The sequence below is a fragment of the Pararge aegeria genome, chromosome 3 (genome assembly GCF_905163445.1).
Source record: "Pararge aegeria chromosome 3, ilParAegt1.1, whole genome shotgun sequence".
Lineage (NCBI taxonomy): Eukaryota > Metazoa > Arthropoda > Insecta > Lepidoptera > Nymphalidae > Pararge > Pararge aegeria.
In genome coordinates, this window is record NC_053182.1 from 3625390 (window position 1) to 3645044 (window position 19655).

A 19655-nucleotide genomic window follows, 5' to 3' on the forward strand; every position below is an offset into this window, starting at 1 on the left:
TTGTTATTAAAATGCATATAAAAAAATCGTTACCGACAGGATTTGGACCTGCAAGCGCGGTTTGAGCCCACTAAGTTCTAGTTCTAGTAACTACGGCTCTGATTCCACCAGTGCTGAAATTAATATATGACCGCATATAGTACCGTAGTCACATATATCTCCTCCAAGTGTAGGCGAAAACACTTTTATTATTTAAATATTATTAATAAATAAAAGCAATAACCTAACAATATAAACGATTTTGATGACGACGAAGATCACGTACGTTAAAATAATCAAAATTTTTATCAGACAAATCAGTTTCGTGGGCCACTTATTAGCGGCAGGTATAAATTTGTCGATTCTAAGTGGGAGAAATTTTGTTTCGTGGATTCTGCGGTTCGTTTTAGTATAGCGTATTGATTGATACGTATCCACCTAGCCTCGATATTGTACCGCTGTCCTTTACAATTAAAACATCTTCTTTTTCTTACGACAACGCGCAAGCCAAATTGATTTTCAGAAGATACAAAAACATCTCTTTTATTATTATACAAAAATAAATAAATAAATCTACAACGACATTACAGACATCGCTATTTAGCTCCAAAGTAAGCGTAGCTGGTGTTATGGGTACTTACTACTAACATGACTGATGAATAACTTAAATGAATAATACATAAACACTTATAATAAAACACACATCAGACACTGAAAAACATTCATGTTCATCACACAAACATTTTCCATTTGTGGAATCGAACCCACAGCCTTGGACTCCGTAAGCAGGGTCGCTCCCACTGCGGCCGACTGGCCGTCAAATATCGCATGTGTATTAATGTCAAAAATAAAGGTTTTTCGTAACAATATATATATCCTATTTTGCAAAATATGGTAATAGAATGTTTCTTGTTTGTCCTGAAATCTTTGGTAAATTCACCGGCGCGGTTTTTTTAGCTTATAGCGACGTTTTAGTTTATAAACTGCATTATTATAGTTTTTCGCAACCTTCTTCAAACTTTCCGATGGTAATCGAAAACGGTATCTGCTCGTACCATGATTATGTGGAGTAATGACGTCATAATTAGTATACATAATATAGAGATACAAATCTCTACTTTAAAGGTTAGGACATACCATGGACAGAACTATTGCGATAATCTTCTGTCTTTGGGTTTAAATGATGCTGTCACAGATAAGACTCTTAAACATTTGAAACAGGTAAGCTAACCATGAAACATTGTTTTTTTTTTTAAATCAATCTATAATTTTTTATTTAAATTATTTTTTAAAACTTATTTAACAATAGTGTCTAAGTATATAATTTTAGCTTGATTTTATATTAATATAAGAACAATGTAATTTTTTTTAATTACTTTTTTAGTAAATTTCCTAAACGAACTGCCTATTTTATTTTTAACAATCTAAACGTCACCCTGTAATGTTGGACTTTTCTGACGAAAGTTGGCCAACCGTCATCATGTCTATAAAACTATGTTTGTTAAGAAAAAAAACGTCCGTGATAATAAGTAAATACTCATACTGCAGGGTGTGACAACGTTACGTAATGTAGACCTAGAGACAAACCTAGCGCCGGGTGTGGTAGAGGATGACGTCACGAGTAAACAGCTGGGATTCATTTGTTATGTGTGTCTAAGTGTATTGCATTATTGCGTGACCTCTCATCAGGTAGCGACCGCATTGATCGCAACAGAGTCGCGTACGCGAAAAACCTAATGTAATGCGCCAATGGCTTAAGTTGCTTAACGTGGGTACGATCTTCGAATCTTTTCTTTAAGTCCAGTAAAGTTAAGTTTTGACGACCTCCCTGGCGCAACGGTGAGCACTGAGGTTTTAAGTGGGAGGTTCTATCTTCGGCAGGGGATTCATGAATTTATAATTTCAAAATTTTCTCTGGTTCGGCCGAACACAGCTAGCCACCGCGGATGAAGACGTGCCGCTCAGCGACTTAGAGTTCCGGTACGATGTCGTGTAGAAACCAGTTGGGGTATGGGCTTAATAAAACTGCATTCCCCTTAAATGTTAGCTCGTTACGAACTTTGACTGCATCATTACTTACCACTAGGTTTTAGTGCACTCGAGGGCTAACTTTTAGTGGAATAAAAAGAAAAACAAGAAAAAAAAGTTAATGTCAACAATAACTTTATACAGAAAGGCCTGTTTACAAACACAATTAAAACGTTTTCTATTTGCATCACTGTGCGGTGATGGTAGTAAATTTATACAGCAAGCTAAAGGTAAGATATTTATTTACCTATGTAATGGAAAAACCCGCCTTCGGAGCGTTGTATCCATTTTACAATTAAACGTTATGTGGTTCCAACGTTTTCATAATTTGACAGCAAGAATTTATTTTAAAATACAACACAAAACGGAAAACGGCAATATACTTTTATAAAGCATTCTAGAACTTTACAGTTATTATATCAAGGAAGCAAACATGCTAACAGTAGGTATCAGACCCATAGTTACCGACCATGTTCAAGAGCCAAACTTTGGTCTTCAGACACTGGGCCAGGCACATAACTCGGGAGAACCGACGGACTGGGGTTATAAGGTTGAACAGCGACGTCGCACCGGTAAACGCGGCGTTAGTAGACCCCGATGAGGTAAACGTATGGCATCAAACGAGTCGCAGGGAGCCGCTGGGCCCAAGCGGCACAAAAACGTGGTATTTAGAACTCCATACAAAAGAACTATGTCCAGCAATGGCCGGCCATTAGATGGCATAATGATGATGAAAGTTAGGTTTCAATCCTTAAGATGCTTCGCGCTTCAATAGTAAACAGGTGAGGAAAGCATTTGATCGAAAGATTCCTGAGCACACACCTCGAATTGTATGTTGTATAGAATATTACAAGACGGACAACTTTACGGCGATAGTTAAAACTCCGAGCTGGCATCAACTGGATGCTTAATATGCTCTTTTAACGCTGCATAAAAGAGCAATACAAGAGAAATAAATAAAGTGAATGAAAACACTTTTATTGTTCACAACAAAAAGTCCAGAAAATAGGTCAAACTTGAAAAATATCTTATTCAAATGCATTAGTCAATAGGCCTAGGGGTTAGCTAAATTAGTATAAAAACGGAACAGGTTTTCTTAAAGGTTTACTTATGTTGAATGTTACAGCATCGAAATCACCGTCTCATTAACCGCAAAACGATCGATTGAATTGACCACTAACCTTATTAAGCCAATCTATAGTAGGGCAGCTCAACATAATAAGGACATTCGGATAAAAGAACCATATTTTGCCAGGTTTACACCACAAAAAGTATAGGAAATAGCAAATAATCACTATTTACACAACATTATTTGGCTTCGTTAGCGATTTATCCCGGGCATGTTATGGCGTAAGCGACAGAGCTACAGAAAATACTCAAAGCATTGGATGTGACTATTAATAACGATAAAATTATCATATCAACCCATTACCGGCCCACCACAGGGCACGGGTCTCGCCACGCTGGTCCAGTGCGGGTTGTGGACTTCACACGCCTTTTGAAAACATTATGGATAACTCTCAGGCATGCAGGTTTCCTCACGATGTTTTCCTAAACCGTCGAAGCAAGTGATATTTTACTTCATTAAAACGCACATAACTCAGAAAAGTTAGAGGTGCTTGCTGGGATTCGAGCTCTGCCTCCCGAAATTGAAGCCAAAATCCTAGCCACTGGACTTTCGCCGCTTAGCCTAGTAAGGAAGTTAAGGACATTTTAAGGTTACTTAGACTTAAACTGTTGATAGATACCATTTCTTCCGTAATATACTTATTTTTGACTTCATAAAGACAATGTTATATTTGCAATATCGTGTTATTCGACGATAAGCGGCCCCACTACAAGTAAGCCAATTAACATATTAAATTCATTCACGCTAATACTAAGTTAATTGCCATCAACCCAATGGAAACGTGCTCTTAGTATTGGTGCTAGTTTTCATAAGTGCCTGTGATATGAATGTACATGAATAAAACATTTTTGAATTTGAATTTGAATTGGAATTTGAATATGTATTTAACTCATCGTCATTATCCCACGACTGGTCACGGATTTCCTCTCAGAATGAGGGTTCAGGACATAGTCCGCCACGCTGGCCGAGTGCGGATTAGTAGAGTTCACACACATTATGGAGAACTCTAAGGCATGCAGATTACATCACGGTGTTGTCCTTCACCGTTAAAGTGATATTTTAATTACTTTAAAATAAAAAACGCACATAACTCCTAAAAGGCATAGGGGCGTGCCGGGTATCGAAAGCGGTCCTACTGCTGTAAGATAAGTCGAAGATCTAACCACTAGGCTATCACCACTTTACACAATTATTGAAATGACAATCAATATCCAGTCTATGATCTATATAGGTGGGAGACCGGGAACACAAGAGGTTCCAGCGGGATTTTGAAAACGGAATCGAACGCGGATGAATTTTTCATGTTTTGGTTAGGGCATACGCACTTAGGCATAAAACAGGAAGAGGAAATAAAATTTACAACTCTTCTGCCTATACTACTTTATAGCTAGTGTAGGAATTGTTTTTGTGTACGTATGAAGTGCACGCTACTGAAAGGACACTCCCATCTTTAGTTTTTAGAGGTCTTGATTTTGTTAACCTAAAATGGTATTGTTGCTTGAATAAAAAAAAATCTTATTTAAAAAAAGAACAACTCATTTTGCTTTGTAGATGATGAGCGTTTCAATTTACATGATTCAATTAACTGGTAAGCAAAAAACTTATAAAATACGAACGCGGGCGGGTATCGGTAAGCCCACACGACACATAATAAAGTGCCACGTATAGTTCGCACACTCAAATAGTTTGCAGTACACCCACAGGCTATTTTAGATTGTGTGACAATAAATAAAATAAATTATTATTTCATCACTGCTGATGCCCTCTTAGGTATATCGTTCTCGTTTATTACGTTTCTTTTACAAATTCCGTGGGCACCGTTTGTTGTCATGGGATATAAAGTACCATGTTACCTAACTCCATGACAAAAATGAAGGTGATTTGTCTGTAAGTTAGGGCATGAAGGAAGGACAATCATTTCGCATTTATAAAATTAGTTAGGATTTAGAAATTTACTTATTTCCAATAATTACAATAATGACACAACAAAAAATATAATTTCTAAGTATTGCTAATCTTAATCCCCATTAGGCCAAAAGTGAGCCTGCCCTTCGAGTATAACATTGCAATTTCAATTAAACTCTTAAATTCCTTGGAGTGTCAATGAACTTTAGAATTAATTAACTTCACATTTAAACGCTTAAAGAGCAATTTTCCATGATAGCTTTAGCGCCGAAATGACTATAGTCAATCAACAGATAAAAACGGTTATTTTTATTGCTTAAAAGTTAAGGAAAGCTGAAGGTTCGCCAACGTTTTTAAAAGGAAATGTCAGCTGTTGTTCATTGTCAGCCAAGTTATAGATAATTATTAACAGAATTTAACTATCATTTATAAGAACGTTAATTTAAACTTAAGAATAGTTTAGCTATAGGTGGGGCGAATAATTACGATTCCCATGGAATGAGCGAAACTAGCACTAAAAGTGATATACTAGTTCCTTCTAAGGATACGGGAGCCTCACAATATGTGCCGGGGTTGGTGAGGTGATTATTGTTCGGTAGGAATCCCTCCACCAGGAAATTTCACTTTTATAGTAAACAAATGGTAAATAACTATCACGGTTTTATGATTCAGCTCCTAAACTGTGTTTTAAGTGATGAATGTTGATTACAGCATTCCTTAGTATAAAACCAAAACTACGCAGATCCAAACACGCCATATTCTAAGAAGCAGCCCGCAAAAAAGGCAAGTAATCCATATGGTAATATATTCTTATCACCATAACACAATGATGCCAATTCCGATGTACATAAATCTCAAAAATAAACAGACATAACGTATCTAAAAATATTAGTGCTTTTCCGTACCCACTTTTTCCCTACTATTTTTTAGGCCTGCAAATGTTTTTTTATTTAGAGATATGTGTAAAACCGATTTGTCATCATCTGTCACTTAAAACTATCAGTATGTAGCCAATAATTTCTATCTGAATATGCAAATCTTTTATAATCCACTAGGTATATTAAAATAGTATTTTTAGACTTGCTTTTAATGGGAATCGAATCCTAATCACATTGAATAAATAGTCATTTGACATAACGAAAGAATTGCAAAAAAATTACCTCTGTTACATTCTCAACTGAGATGACAGGCATTAGTGATATTAAAAATAACGTAGCGCAACGGAATTAGCGACTGCATCGCCGGTTCATATTTAAAATACAAACAAACGTATAACTTTATACGCTATACACTTACAAGCTATGGTGTTCCGCCTCGACGACTAGAACTGTTTTGATGGAAATAGCCACTAATGAATGTATGGAATAATAGAAGTACAATCAACGTCACAGCTTGTATAGTATTAGTATAGTATTCATGACAGAGCTCGTCCGCGGAACTACTACAGCCATGCATCTTTCTCCCGTCAAGCAGCCTTCGTCAAAGTCCGTGATTGTTGGTAAAATTACACTTTAACGGATAAAGGGCGGCAATTATTAAGACGTGTTCTCTGCATGCCCCGCGGAGGTTGTTCTGTTAATAGGCGATAGTTTTCCATTTAACATCAGGTGGGTGGGTTTATCATCTACTTAGTCCGTCAATTATTACTTTAAAATATATACAAATATGTTATGAGCTAATATAAAGAATAAATGTTTATGTTTATTGCAAACTTGCCGTGGTCACTTACCGATAAAATCACAGTTAAGTAGCGTCAGCAACCATTTATGCATATACAGTTTCTATATAGTATATAGTTTCTGAACGGTGTAAGGGATCTTTTTAAAATTCTCGAAATGGTAGGATAGTTAGAAGGTGAGCGAGCTTTGATTGATCGTATTCAAAGACCCATGTTTTGTATAAAAACGAAGAAATTAAGTATTTAAACGAAGATATCACACCCATCTTAATAAGTTTGATATTTTCAAGGTCACAGTCTGTAGCGAGTCACTGTAATCTGACATCTAGTAATCTTAAGATATATATTTGCTATGGCTTTCGAATGAAATTCAGGTCAAGCTCTATCTAAGGCTACAGTGGACCGAGTATGATAAGAATTGGAGCAATCTTTACGTCTGCCTTAATGATTAGTCTTGATAGCTCTTCAGAAATAAGGTTATTCTAACAAGGGAAGAGAGATTTCCCGGACAAGGCAAAAATAAGTCAAGGCATCGTTGCACTCGGAGGAAATCTCAGAGCCTATGGATTTGTATTTAGGAAAGGACAGCACGCCGTTACTAGGTCCAATTCCCTCATAAATCGCTTCCAAGATCTCCAGAACTCCATATCCGATTGCTTAGAGCAAAATTGTGTTCTGGGGAAAATGATTGCAAAACCAACAGTTCCATTATAAAAGTTGTTATTATCTCATTGCAATGGTTGCGATTGTTAGTATTGGTACTTAAGGTAATATTTTGTGTTTTGGGAATGCAATAGTGAAAAGGTCAGCCAGGCAGACAGCGCTCTGATCGTCACATTAGAACTATCATTCTATGACAAGCGACCGGTTTGTGTAGATTTAATTACTTTCTTGTTGTTAAACCAACATTCTACCAGCCAAGCTATATCGTCAAGCAAATAAAGTCCAAGGCCGTTGTGTAGATTCTCCTTACCTCAACACTTCGTCAAGAGAATCGATAAACAAACATTTATATAGCCCACTGTACCACAGACTTGTGTTTTGCTTTTAGATATTTCTAAGTCACTTTCGTTTCCTGATTGTGGTGTCTATAAGGTCGAGATTGAAATGCAGGTAGATGTTGGAACAGTGGGTATTAGGTATAAATATAGAGGCAGTGCAACGTTCCGTAAAAATAGTCACTGCCATTTCCGTCTTCGGGAAACGGCGATCTTTTGTAATTTTCTTCGTCGCTTAACGAGTTTGGTTCATTAATGTTCTAACCGTCTACACATACCTACAATAATATTTTATTATGTTTTCTCGACGTATCTGGCTGACTTCAGAAACTGACCTCGAAAATTACGAGAAGGTTGCCCTCAAGAATACGATAGGTGAATATGTGGTTGGTGAAGAGTAGTTAGGCTTAGCTGTGATATAGCAGATAAATCGTTGGAAAGGCAAAGTTGGTCAAAGACTGTAATTATGGATGTGAAGAGGAGTCTGGAGGTACTGTTCGGCATTCACCTTTACTCTTGTGTTTCCTCTCGGGATGTTAACCCTCCGGTGTCAGTCTTTACATCTGATAATGCAATGTCATATCGGCCATGTATTGCAGCAGGGTCTTGGATCGTTAGCTATGTTCTACCTCCCTCTCCTATGAGGAGACCGCAGCATGAAACATTTATTGACTGATGATGTTGTGAGAATGGAATGATTATACAAGATAGGGTGGTTGGAAGAAACTGAACTGAACTAAACGAGGAAGTTTTAGACCGAGTGTGGTGGCGCTATTTAGAAAAGGTCATTTTTAGTAAAACTAGAAATTTTTGGGACTGAGCTCGTCATTTCTGCGGCAAAGCAGCATTACTCTCGACCGGGACACAGCAACGATTGCTGTATTTCGGTCAGAAGGGCGTGGTTGCCGGTGTTATTACAGGCACATGATGCTTAGCACCTACGCGTCAGAATGCTGGATAAAGGACGGCACTTTGCAGAACGTGCCCCTCACATACCCTGCGAACTGTTGTTCTGTTTATAGGCGATGGGTTTCCACCAAATGGGTCATCTGCTTTGTCTGTCATTCATAAGTATACAAAAATCTAAATCCACTATTTCCCAACCGTCTAGAGGTATATATTTGCCTATAGTAGTTGTTCATTATGTGGATGTAACTTTAGGCAATCGGTTTCGGGTCGGGCAAAATTAAACTCGTCAACAGTTGTAATAGTAGGTAGGTAGTTACTATTTATTAGATTCATCTCTAACTTACGCTACTTACAAAGGATATGACAAGCACTCGAGCGAAGCTGCGGGTAGAGACTAGTTCATTATTCATTATCAACCATTCCTGTCTACCACAGGGCACGGCGCTCGCCTCTTCTTATCTCATCTCACTGGTAAGAGTGCGTAGACTAAACACTCCTTTGCAGTAGTAAATTATTTATATTATATATTTCTTTAGTTATTAATTGACAAACTGGAGACAATTATCTCCCCGGAGAAAGAACAAAAATGTATCATTTACAGCTTTATCAACTCTCAGAGTATTGGAGCACAAGTGGAAATAATATATGTGTAATAATAAACGGGGTTAAACCTCTCCTATTCAGTGTTCCCGTGCTTTATCAGGTGGATACGTTACTTATATCCCTTGTCAGCAGGGCTAGTACAAGCAGGAGACACAATTTATATCCCCTGATTATATCCCCTGACAGGGGATATAATTGACGTGTCCACCTGATAAAGCACGGGAACACTGAAAAGGAGAGGTTTAACCCCGTTTATTATTACACATATATTAATTCCACTTGTGCCCAATACTCTGTTCCACTTGTGTCCACCTGCTAAAACACAGGAACATGAAATAGGACAGATTTAACCCTGCTTATTATTACACATATATATTTGGTTATTATTTACACTTGTACGCCAGTTGCTCTGAGAGTTATCCTTTTCCCGGGGAGATATTTGTCTCTAGCCGTGCTGGTGATATAATCGGGGGATATAATATATATCTTCTGCCAGCTGTGGTATATTGCGCTACTTAATTGAATTAATAAATGAACTGGTCATTCATCATTTTTTATCGACCGAAATATTACGAGTAGGTGCACAAAAAAAACCCGTTCTTCCGTGATTCCCACAATAAACAACAGTTACATTTGAAATGAATCAACAGTATGAAATCGGTGTTCCGATTGACTCAACCGCTCTCAACAACGTCCATACCTTTTACTCGCTTATGATTCATGATATTCTCATTTCTTAATTAGTTCTTTGGTGTGATACGGATTAAGAAGTATGGTTGTAATAATATGTTAGTTAATTATTATATTAAATAGATTTCTTTAGAAATCCTATCAATAAATTATAATAACATTATTATATTCATTAATTATAAGGTGAAGACAGCGTTCATACCACTACGTGGTAAGTATTTACAAAGTCAAATCACATCGATTATCTCTAGGAAAGCGCTATCTTAAATAGCGTTTCACGCATTTTTAGCCAGCTATCAGCGATGTGAAGGTCAAATTGCAGTTTTTTTCTTCAATCAGAGTCCTGTGACTACTAAATTAGGGACAAGTATTTAAATAAACAAATATCATATTCTTTGCTATCAACAAATAATAATTATTAGCATTAGTGATCAAAGTAAATCAATATGCATTTATTAGTACTTTGTTAAGCAGTTTTGTTACGTGAAGACTGCCTGTTTGTAGTTACTATTTCACTATTCTGAAAGGGAAATTCAATATCGCTGGCAGGAAATTCAGCAATTGCTCTTTTCCAACACAAAAATATTTCTCAATCGTTATTTCATCTTATGTGAGATGAATACTGAACTTACTTCTTTTTTAAGGAAAAGTAACTATAAGAAGTAAACAATTGAAGGATTTTAACATAAGGCAAGATCCTTAACAGCCTTATGGCGTATCGTAGGAAAGCACTAATTTAAAAGAAAAAGTATTTATTTTAAAATCTACTTTGATAATTGACTTATCTTTAATTATTTTAAAGGCTGTATCATCCATCGATTATTTATAATCAAATGTAAATATACAATAGCTTCTATAGGTACACATCGTATAATAATTCTTGCATGCGAAAACATCCAGTGTAAGTGAGAGTTAAGTACTCTAAAAATATAAGTTCAATTTTCCTTCAAAGCGAGATCAAAGTTTAGGGCGTTTCTTTTTCACTTGTTACAAAGTTTCATTTTTAATAAGAAAGCTGGGAAGGTAGGTGGTTATACAGATAAACAAAATCTCGCCGCCTCTCTCCTTGACCTGCAACCCCATCTGCCGCCGTGCAATTTGTCGCCAGCGTCGCGTCGTTGCGTTTTATTTGTCGCGGCCGTCTCGCTGTGTTCTTTTATTGGATTTGTTTAATTGAAACACAAGGCTTCTGTAGTTAAACGATCTACATACATACATTCATGTATTTCATCAATTTACATATTATATCCGTGTATTCAATCGATTTACATACATGCATGGATTTAATCAGACATTTTATCAGGCTTTCGCGTAACTTTGTCTTTGTCTCTGTCTGTATTTGATCATAGAAAGTTTTGACTTTTTCCTTTATAAAAAAAAATATCCGCTTCCCTTAAGAAATAGTAACTACAGAGTATTTGACTGAAAACGCTAAAGTTTTGATTCTAACATAAAAGCAAAGGGAGAAAAAAAATATATGGACGACGAAGTCAAAGAATCAAGAAAAATTGGTCAACAAATATAGCGTCTTGAAATACATTTAATATGCAAACCGCACAATATTGGCATCAAGCAGTGACATGTTCAGTTATAGAACAGATTAAATGGTCCTTGAACTATTGGACATAGTAGGCAGTGGCCAGAGGACGCGCAATCGAACGCGTATCAACATTAATTTACCAGTCTAAGGGGCTGCACAAACGTAGACCCTTTTTGCACGGAGCAACTTTACGAGAAACCGTAGTCGCGTCCGGAACCGACAGTGGCACTGGCACTGTACAACAATTTAACAATTTATTGAAGGCTTGGGTTGAGCAACATAAGTTAACAATTTAGTGGACGCTATAAGCCTACAAGAAAATGATTTATCGAAAGTAAATCCTGCTATTTTCGCAATTGTTGTTATTGGCTTGATTTCAAGTAAGCTCTAGTTCAATTAACGCATTGTAACTAATATCAATAGTAGAATAGTCTTAGTTAATCGGAAAGCACTCGTCAGTCGTTTCAGTGTTCCTTAAAAAACATTTAATTTCGAACATCAAACAATTTCCGATCGACAATTGGCATATTTAGAGCTATTAGAAACCATGTCTGCGTTTCCGGTAAAGATAATAAAAATTAAATGAAAATAAAAACTATTAACTTTTTGTTGTCGACCTGTCCCCCAGTCAGTGAGATAGTGTGTCCACGTGTCTAAAAGAGAATCTATGACAAGCGTAAGCAATTTTTATGTTGTTTGTAAACAAAGTGAAACGAAGTCATGATCATCGCATTACATAACGTTCACGTTGTATAATAGAATGCGACAGCAAATTCACAACATCACGATCATGTTCAACATTTCTAACAATGCAAAAGTCAAGTAATTCATTGAGTAGGGCAAGTTGTCTTTTAGTCCAATGACGACTTCATTGGAAGATTGGAAATGATAACGACTTCACTGCAATTATAAAACTTTCTACATAGTGTAGAAATTTTATTGTCAGTTAGGTCGTTTGACTATTAAACTAAATATCTAGCGTTGGGTGTACCAGCAGTTTATTTTTATTTTTTGTTACCAAGAGACACTTCTTCGTCAATCTTTGTTTTCTTCATTTATTATTATTCATTATTGAAAATAGAAGCTTAAAACCACTCGCTGACTGATCACGAACTTTGCAAATTCAAATCCCCTTGAGGACCGAGCTGTACATTTGATTGACAGTTAGTTAATCTATTAGAATACATTTTGGGTGAAGCGTTTGCAACCTAGTCATCATAAGACAGTGTTATTGCTCCCATGTGAACACGAACAACGGTGTTACCCAACCCAAAATTGTAGCCGAGCATTTTTTTGGCATTTTAAACGGTCACATAATAACTAATAACTCGCGTGGTCGCCAACTGGCGCTCCCAAAAGCACGCGATACCAACTGAGAGGCAGAGGCTCGCGTGCTGAACGCCAGCCCCATGTAACGTTGGATCAATACAATACCGCTATGGTTTTGCTTGAACTTCAAGGACGATCCAACAAATGGCCAGATGCTATCCTGAGGTATAAATAGCTTCCCGTTTTGAATGCATTATGTCTTCTCAGAAGACGCTTGCATACAATCCTTGTTTTGTGAAAACACTAGCAACCCGCCCCGGCATCGCACGGGTGCAATGAAGATACTAAAGTGGCAAAGGCATTTCAAAAGTTATTAATAATAATCTGATTAATTATTATGATTAGTCTGTATACAATTCCGAGTAACATTAATGTGATCTATGTTTTAAGGTTTGCAATGTAAGCTCACGAAAATATGTTCGTTACTTCATCATTACAAATTAAACAAGTCACATCTTTGGATTTCTTTGCTTTTCACTAATATGCATATTTTCTAAACATAAACCTTAGTCTTAAATCGTTCTATTGGTTGCTGAAAACTCTATTCAAATACTTTGTTAAGTTAAAAAGATCCAACCGTACAAACTGCGCGAGCGACTTTGTTTTATACTATGTAAAGTTTATCTATAGTTATAGGTGCTTAACTAATATTATATCGCGCAAGAATTTGTGAGAAATATCTTGCTTTGATCCATATAATGGTACCAATATATGGTACCCTATTTAAAAAAAAATAGGAGTCTGTTCTCTGTTTAAAGGCGATAAGTACCGGTCGAATTTCAGTACTTCGTATAATTTTGTACAAAAAAAAACAGTACTTAGGTACAAACAGAGTTAATGTATAAATAAAAATTATATATTTTATACATTTAAACAATAACTATACCTAATGCAACAGGTTACTAATCAACTATCGTTGATATTGTATTTTATTTTTAAAAATTACATTCGCATTATTTATGTAATGAATTTATTTTTAACCTCTGATACAAAAAAATATCACTTTAATCGATTGGTCTGTCTGTACGTTGAACTGTTTCTGGCTAGACAGATTTGAGTGCAGAGCAATTTTCTAATTGAAATTTGAGGTTAAAAGTTATCCTAAACTTATCCGATGCAGAGATGCAAGTTCTAATGAAAGTTTATATCAACTAATTTAACAAGTTTACAAAGTTCAAAAACTAAACTACTACTACTTTTATAGTACTATATACAACTGCGTTATATACTTATAATCTAAAAACAAATAGGTAGGTGCCTTTAAAAAACTTTAAACCATGAGCGAATAACAAAGATCTGATATAACAAAAAGACGTAGTCAGTGGCCGTAGTGGCTTTTCAACACTGCCAACAACTGTGACCGTATAAACCACCAACTTCGTTAAAGTTTATCGGAATATGTGTCAGTGTGAAATTACGTAGTCGGGTTATGAAAACACTTACCTCGTGGTCTCTGTAGAATGGCTCTAGGAGGTTCTCCGGTACCCGGTTGTTGAATGCCTTCGACAACAGCCATTTAATCGACGCTCGCTGCTTTGACTGTAACAATGAGACAATTCGATTAGAGCCAAGAACGGTTTTGGAAGTACGGAAATAGGATGGCAAAAAGTTTTTTTTACGTGCTAATGCGTAATTGAATGCGTAGTAAACGCATTCAACCAAAAGCCCTACAAATGTTTACTCAACTTAATAACTCCACCAATAAATACATATTAAATTAGCGGAAAACGAACAGACTCGAGTTCAAGTTCATATCCTACTTCAAAAGATTTGCAAGAGAATTGTATCTTTTGGCTTACCACATATCGCCCGCTATGTTCTTTATTCTTCAAAACAGCGACCATTTCTATGCGTATGCCTTTTTTAGATTATTCAATTTATTATTTATTTATTTTTTGTGTACAACGTATCTCTTTCTTTTTTTTATTTCAATACAATTAAGTATTATTAAAGACCAATGTCTTCTAAAGTGTCAGGTTTCTGAGGTGTAATCTAAGTTATACTGGTGACACTGATTTATGCAGGTTTTATGAAGCGGCCGCTATTTTGGAAAAAAAACTTAAAATGACTAACATCATTATTTACTATAAGAGTTCCTCGTTAAAACTGTAATAATCGAATGAAATCACAACTTTATTTATTCTAATAAGCTTATTGAAGGAACTTTTGATACGTCACATTTGTTACTTTAGAATTTAAATGATGGTCCTGACATCGTAAATACCGAATTTAAAACCAAAATACAAAAACATTCTGAAATGGTGGTACTCAGGCCCATCGTAGTTGATATTCTTTATATCAAGATGTATGTGTTCTACTTGTTGCAAACACTTTACGCATTTAGGCATTGAAGACAGACAGATTGCAACAATTATTGGCAGCAGCTATTGTACCGCACGCTTATTGTGAGCATATTGGTCGGGTAATTGAACCAAGTGCTCGGCTCTACCAGTGACTGTATGATCGAATAAAAGGTTATTTTCAGTATTGAACAGATATAACACAAGCAATCAATTAAAATAATATAAAACAAAACAACAAATACAGCAATAATAGTACTAAACATATGCACGATAATAATTATTTATTTATTTATTCAGCAAAATCACACTCCGTGAAGGTTGCCCAATTCGTCTCCCCGGGGCTATAAAAAGAATTCAACAAGTACCAATAATTACAGAAAAAATAAAACATATATAAAATAAAGAATTAAAAAAACCAATAATAATAAACAACTCAAATAAAAACAATAACCAAATATTCAAAAATAATAAAAACAAAAAATTCAAACATATATTTACAATCGCAGATCCCCCACTCTGTTATAACATTTTTATTTGTTTTCGGAGCTGAACCGGCGGGGTTCAATATGTTCAGTTCCGAAGGAGGAGTTAACCATAGAAGTAGGAGTTATGACTTATCATCAGGAAGTTTGATTTAATCAATTCACATTTTCAACAATATATCATAACGAAAACGATAGGGAATTAAGTTCCTAATGTAATGAAAACAATAGACAGTTTATTGAACTCAACTTATAGTATTTCATTTCCAACAGTTGGTCAAACTTAAAGGTTAGTAGATAAGTAAGGCACATCAAGTATTCATTGACTGGTGAAATCAAACCTAGAAGACAATGCGACATAAATTTTATAATAGCTCCAATAGGATACTTAACATCATATATATTAAATTATATCATTTATATTAATTGAGATTTTTAAGGTATGATTGATATAAATTTCTTATTAAGAACTGTCTATCTGCCAAATAAAATATTTAGACAATTGTGGTATTCATTTCAATGTAGTGTCCCTACCTTGAAATTAATATACAATACAATTTGGAGGCAATAATAATCCACAAGCCTTTGACTCTTCTTCAGCATTTGAATAATGTCATTTTTAACCACGGAGCAATCGCCGTTTGACATTTGCGGTTAAGTTATGTAACTTCATTTTTCTCTATGGACATTTACACGTTTAAGCGCTTCTCCATAGACCGTCCTTATCCTCACACTAAATTAAGTGATTTGCATTCTCACCGACTGTTTTATGTCTCTCTATAGGTATCACTGCGCTGAATACATTGTGTTCTACATTTCAATGCTTTGCTTTGTCTCAGTGATCATTATTTTTAACTCATTGAACAGGTAAAACATTTATACATTCTCTAAGATAAAAATAAACATTGATTCGTTGTAGCGGAATACGCTATGCTAACAATATTATTATCTGATTGCTTATAAGTAGGGTGAATACCTAAGCATCGATTAATCTGTTATCAAACTGTGTAATAACATCAATATGTCTGATACACTAGGATCACTTTAAAATTATCGGTGTTCCAAGTTATGTGCTTGGAACATTCTTGTAAAATTGTAAACAATTTGTATTATAAAAACGGCAAACGCTCAGCAATTAATTAAAGCACTGGTTTCTCTACACGGTAGATTATCGATCTAAGCTGTATATCCAAGGTTAATTAAAATATTATTCATTGAAATAAATAGATATTATATAGAAACTTATGTTATCGATGATTACTAAATTCCTCTTCTCCCTGACTTTACGTTTAGCTTTGATATACTATTAAAATAATAATTAAAAGTTAATTTTAGGTAATTTCATGATGTGATTAATTTACTTAACCTTAGGATTCTTACAGAAAAATATACTTTTGGTCTGAGTACTAAAATCGAGAAACCAGTGTCTCAAGAGTTCCAACTTCCCGGGATAATGCTTAGTGTAGTTATTTCATTGTCTATATGAAACCAACTACTCGTTAATACAGAGACAATGTACAACTGAATTGAAACAACTTTAGTTTCTATTGCAAATAAAATTTTTGGTTTAAGTTTCATGCACTTTGAGAAAACCGTATTTTTTAATTATATAATCAAATTGTAGTATTCTAAATATGAATCCTGAGTTTTAGCTACTTCACGTTTTTTGTATATCCTACCTTCATATAACTATGTACCAGGAAAACATAGATGCGACGAAAGCGCTCCTAGATATACAATATATATGGTTGTTGTGAGTTGTACGTGAAGCAAGTAGTACTAACTACTAGTAGGCAAAACCAAGATCATAAAGCCAAAAGGTCGAACGCGTGCCGTCGCATGCCAGGGCGGTTAAAAATAGGTCGTTGCAGAGACACTCCCAAATAGGAAAACACTTGGATGCTCCCAATCTTCCGATCAAAGGCGTACAACATAAACAACTATTACTATAGTTCATTAAGAGAGATGATATGCCGGAAGTATATTAATCGACCGAACTTTAAAACGCCTTAAATAGAAACCTAATTAAATTTGAAGTGGTGCTTCAAGTAATAACTAATAACAGACATCTAATTGCATTGTTTATTATCGGGAGCAAGAAGTTTGTAACAATATTTCAAATTAAGAATCCACCGGAATTTGAAATAGGTTATTTCACAAAAATTAGTACTTTGATTTGGATGTGGATACTAGACTTATATTAATAGACTAACTACTACTATTAATATAGATACTGCACTTCACAATAGTGACCTGATATGGTTTTATTCACTTAGGCTTCGGTAATAAGGGAATTCAATTTCAATTATGCATTGTTTGTAAAAAATGTAAGTTAGTTTAAAATTTACATATACTTGCTAATTAGTTCCGGAAGTACGGTACTTTTAGTGAAAATACTATTAACAAAGCAATCTTCACAACAAAGGACGCTTTAAAATACCGTAATTATTATGCTTATGACGTAACTTTAAACAAGTCTACTAGTTTAATGAATGATTTGTTTTACTTAGCTGTATAAATCTTCTGTAACGTCATGGAATAAATCGGTCCAATCCGTTATCTTTATTTCATCCTTTATTTTAACTTAAAAAAAATAAGATGTTGAAAAAAATAAACGACCCTAATCTAAACTTAAATATAAAACAGTAGCAAAACTTACTCCTTAACACTGTACTAAGTCCCTAATATACGACGGAAATAAATGTGTTTTTAACTAAAATTATTTCAATTACAAAACTTAATAACCATATTACGTTTCAAAAAAATGAAAAATTAACAGATGCTAAGCTACCAACCAAGCTTAGCCAATATTAAACAGAGCCACGTTCATTTATATGCAATTACGTCATCCTTGTTTGATTCTAATAACATGGTGATGACACAGCGTTGCGTTTTTCTATTACGAAAATAAAAACCGTGGAACTCAATGTTGAGGTCAAAGAGCAGAATGTAGGCATATAACAAGATTTCGTAAACATGAAAACAAATAAAAGTCTAGTTATTTCACCGATCAATATCTCTTACTAAAAATTTCTCGCGCACTATAAGTTGACAGGTTTTTAAATTCTTTTTTGAATACTCTAGATTTAAACAAAGTCTTATTTCTAAGCTCAAACCCAAAGCATGTATTTTCAATAAGTTTAAATAAAAGGATAGCGTTACTTAACCTAGAATAAATGATTTTTTTTTAAACAGAAAAAACTATTTTTTTTTAATGAAGTTTAATTTATTGTAAAATAAAGGTCTCTGCAACTGATCCATCCCCGTGTAAATGATGCATTACTTTATCTCGCATTATCCGTTTGGCAAGATGAACACATAAGAAGACAGTGTGTAGGAGATAATCCGGATATAAAAGGATTAAATTACAAGACATACACCCAAAGTTAATTATAAATAATCTTATTCAAATCTTCAGATCAAAGAAATGTTAAAGTTAGAAGAGACATCCTTTTAGAAAGAGTACTAAAAGTATCGCACTACTAATTTAATCTTTTATCTGATAATTTTGAATTAGATTGTTTTTAGTTTCGGACGATGTAATAAATATTGATTTTTCATGAATCACTGAATGTTGTCAATTGTATTCCAGAAGCTGTAATTCTCATTACCTTCTGACCTATCCATCACTTTAAAGTTAAAAGTTGCGTCTCACTTTCATGCCGCATGTTTAAGATTTAAAACAAATAAGTAGAGCGGTTAGGCCACTCTCTACAATGCGTTCGTACTAGTTAATTGCTGGATATAATTAGCGGAATTGCCATCCAACATTCGAAATTCACTCTCTCTTACAACACCCAAAACCACTAACAAAATCCCGTTTTATCTTTCCAAACAAACTGGTTATGTGCTAGATGGACTTGCACACCGTTGGTAAGGGTTTCGTTTATTAGAAAGAATAATTATTTTGGTAAGCAATTTGATTTTCAGATACAACAAAAAATTGTTTTTTTTTTAGTTAATTATACGTAGGTTTTAGGTCACTTGAATAATTTTTGTAAGAAAATTTCGTTTGCCTTAAGCTAGATATTGCAAAAACTGAGTAAGAAAAAAAAAAAGCTCTAACATTTCAAAGTTATGTG

At 34.8% G+C, this 19655-nt stretch overlaps 1 protein-coding gene across 14 annotated transcripts in view; it reads right to left on the reverse strand.

Annotated features, from left to right (window-relative positions):
- The window catches only part of LOC120637207 (patronin), a 92338-nt gene that overhangs the window by 45900 nt on the left and 26783 nt on the right, over positions 1 to 19655 (reverse strand). For all 14 annotated transcript variants that reach the window (XM_039908914.1, XM_039908920.1, XM_039908918.1 and 11 more), the window contains exon 2: positions 14232 to 14327. In XM_039908914.1, the coding sequence (XP_039764848.1) occupies positions 14232 to 14327 (96 nt within the window). The remainder of the gene's footprint in view (positions 1 to 14231; positions 14328 to 19655) is intronic.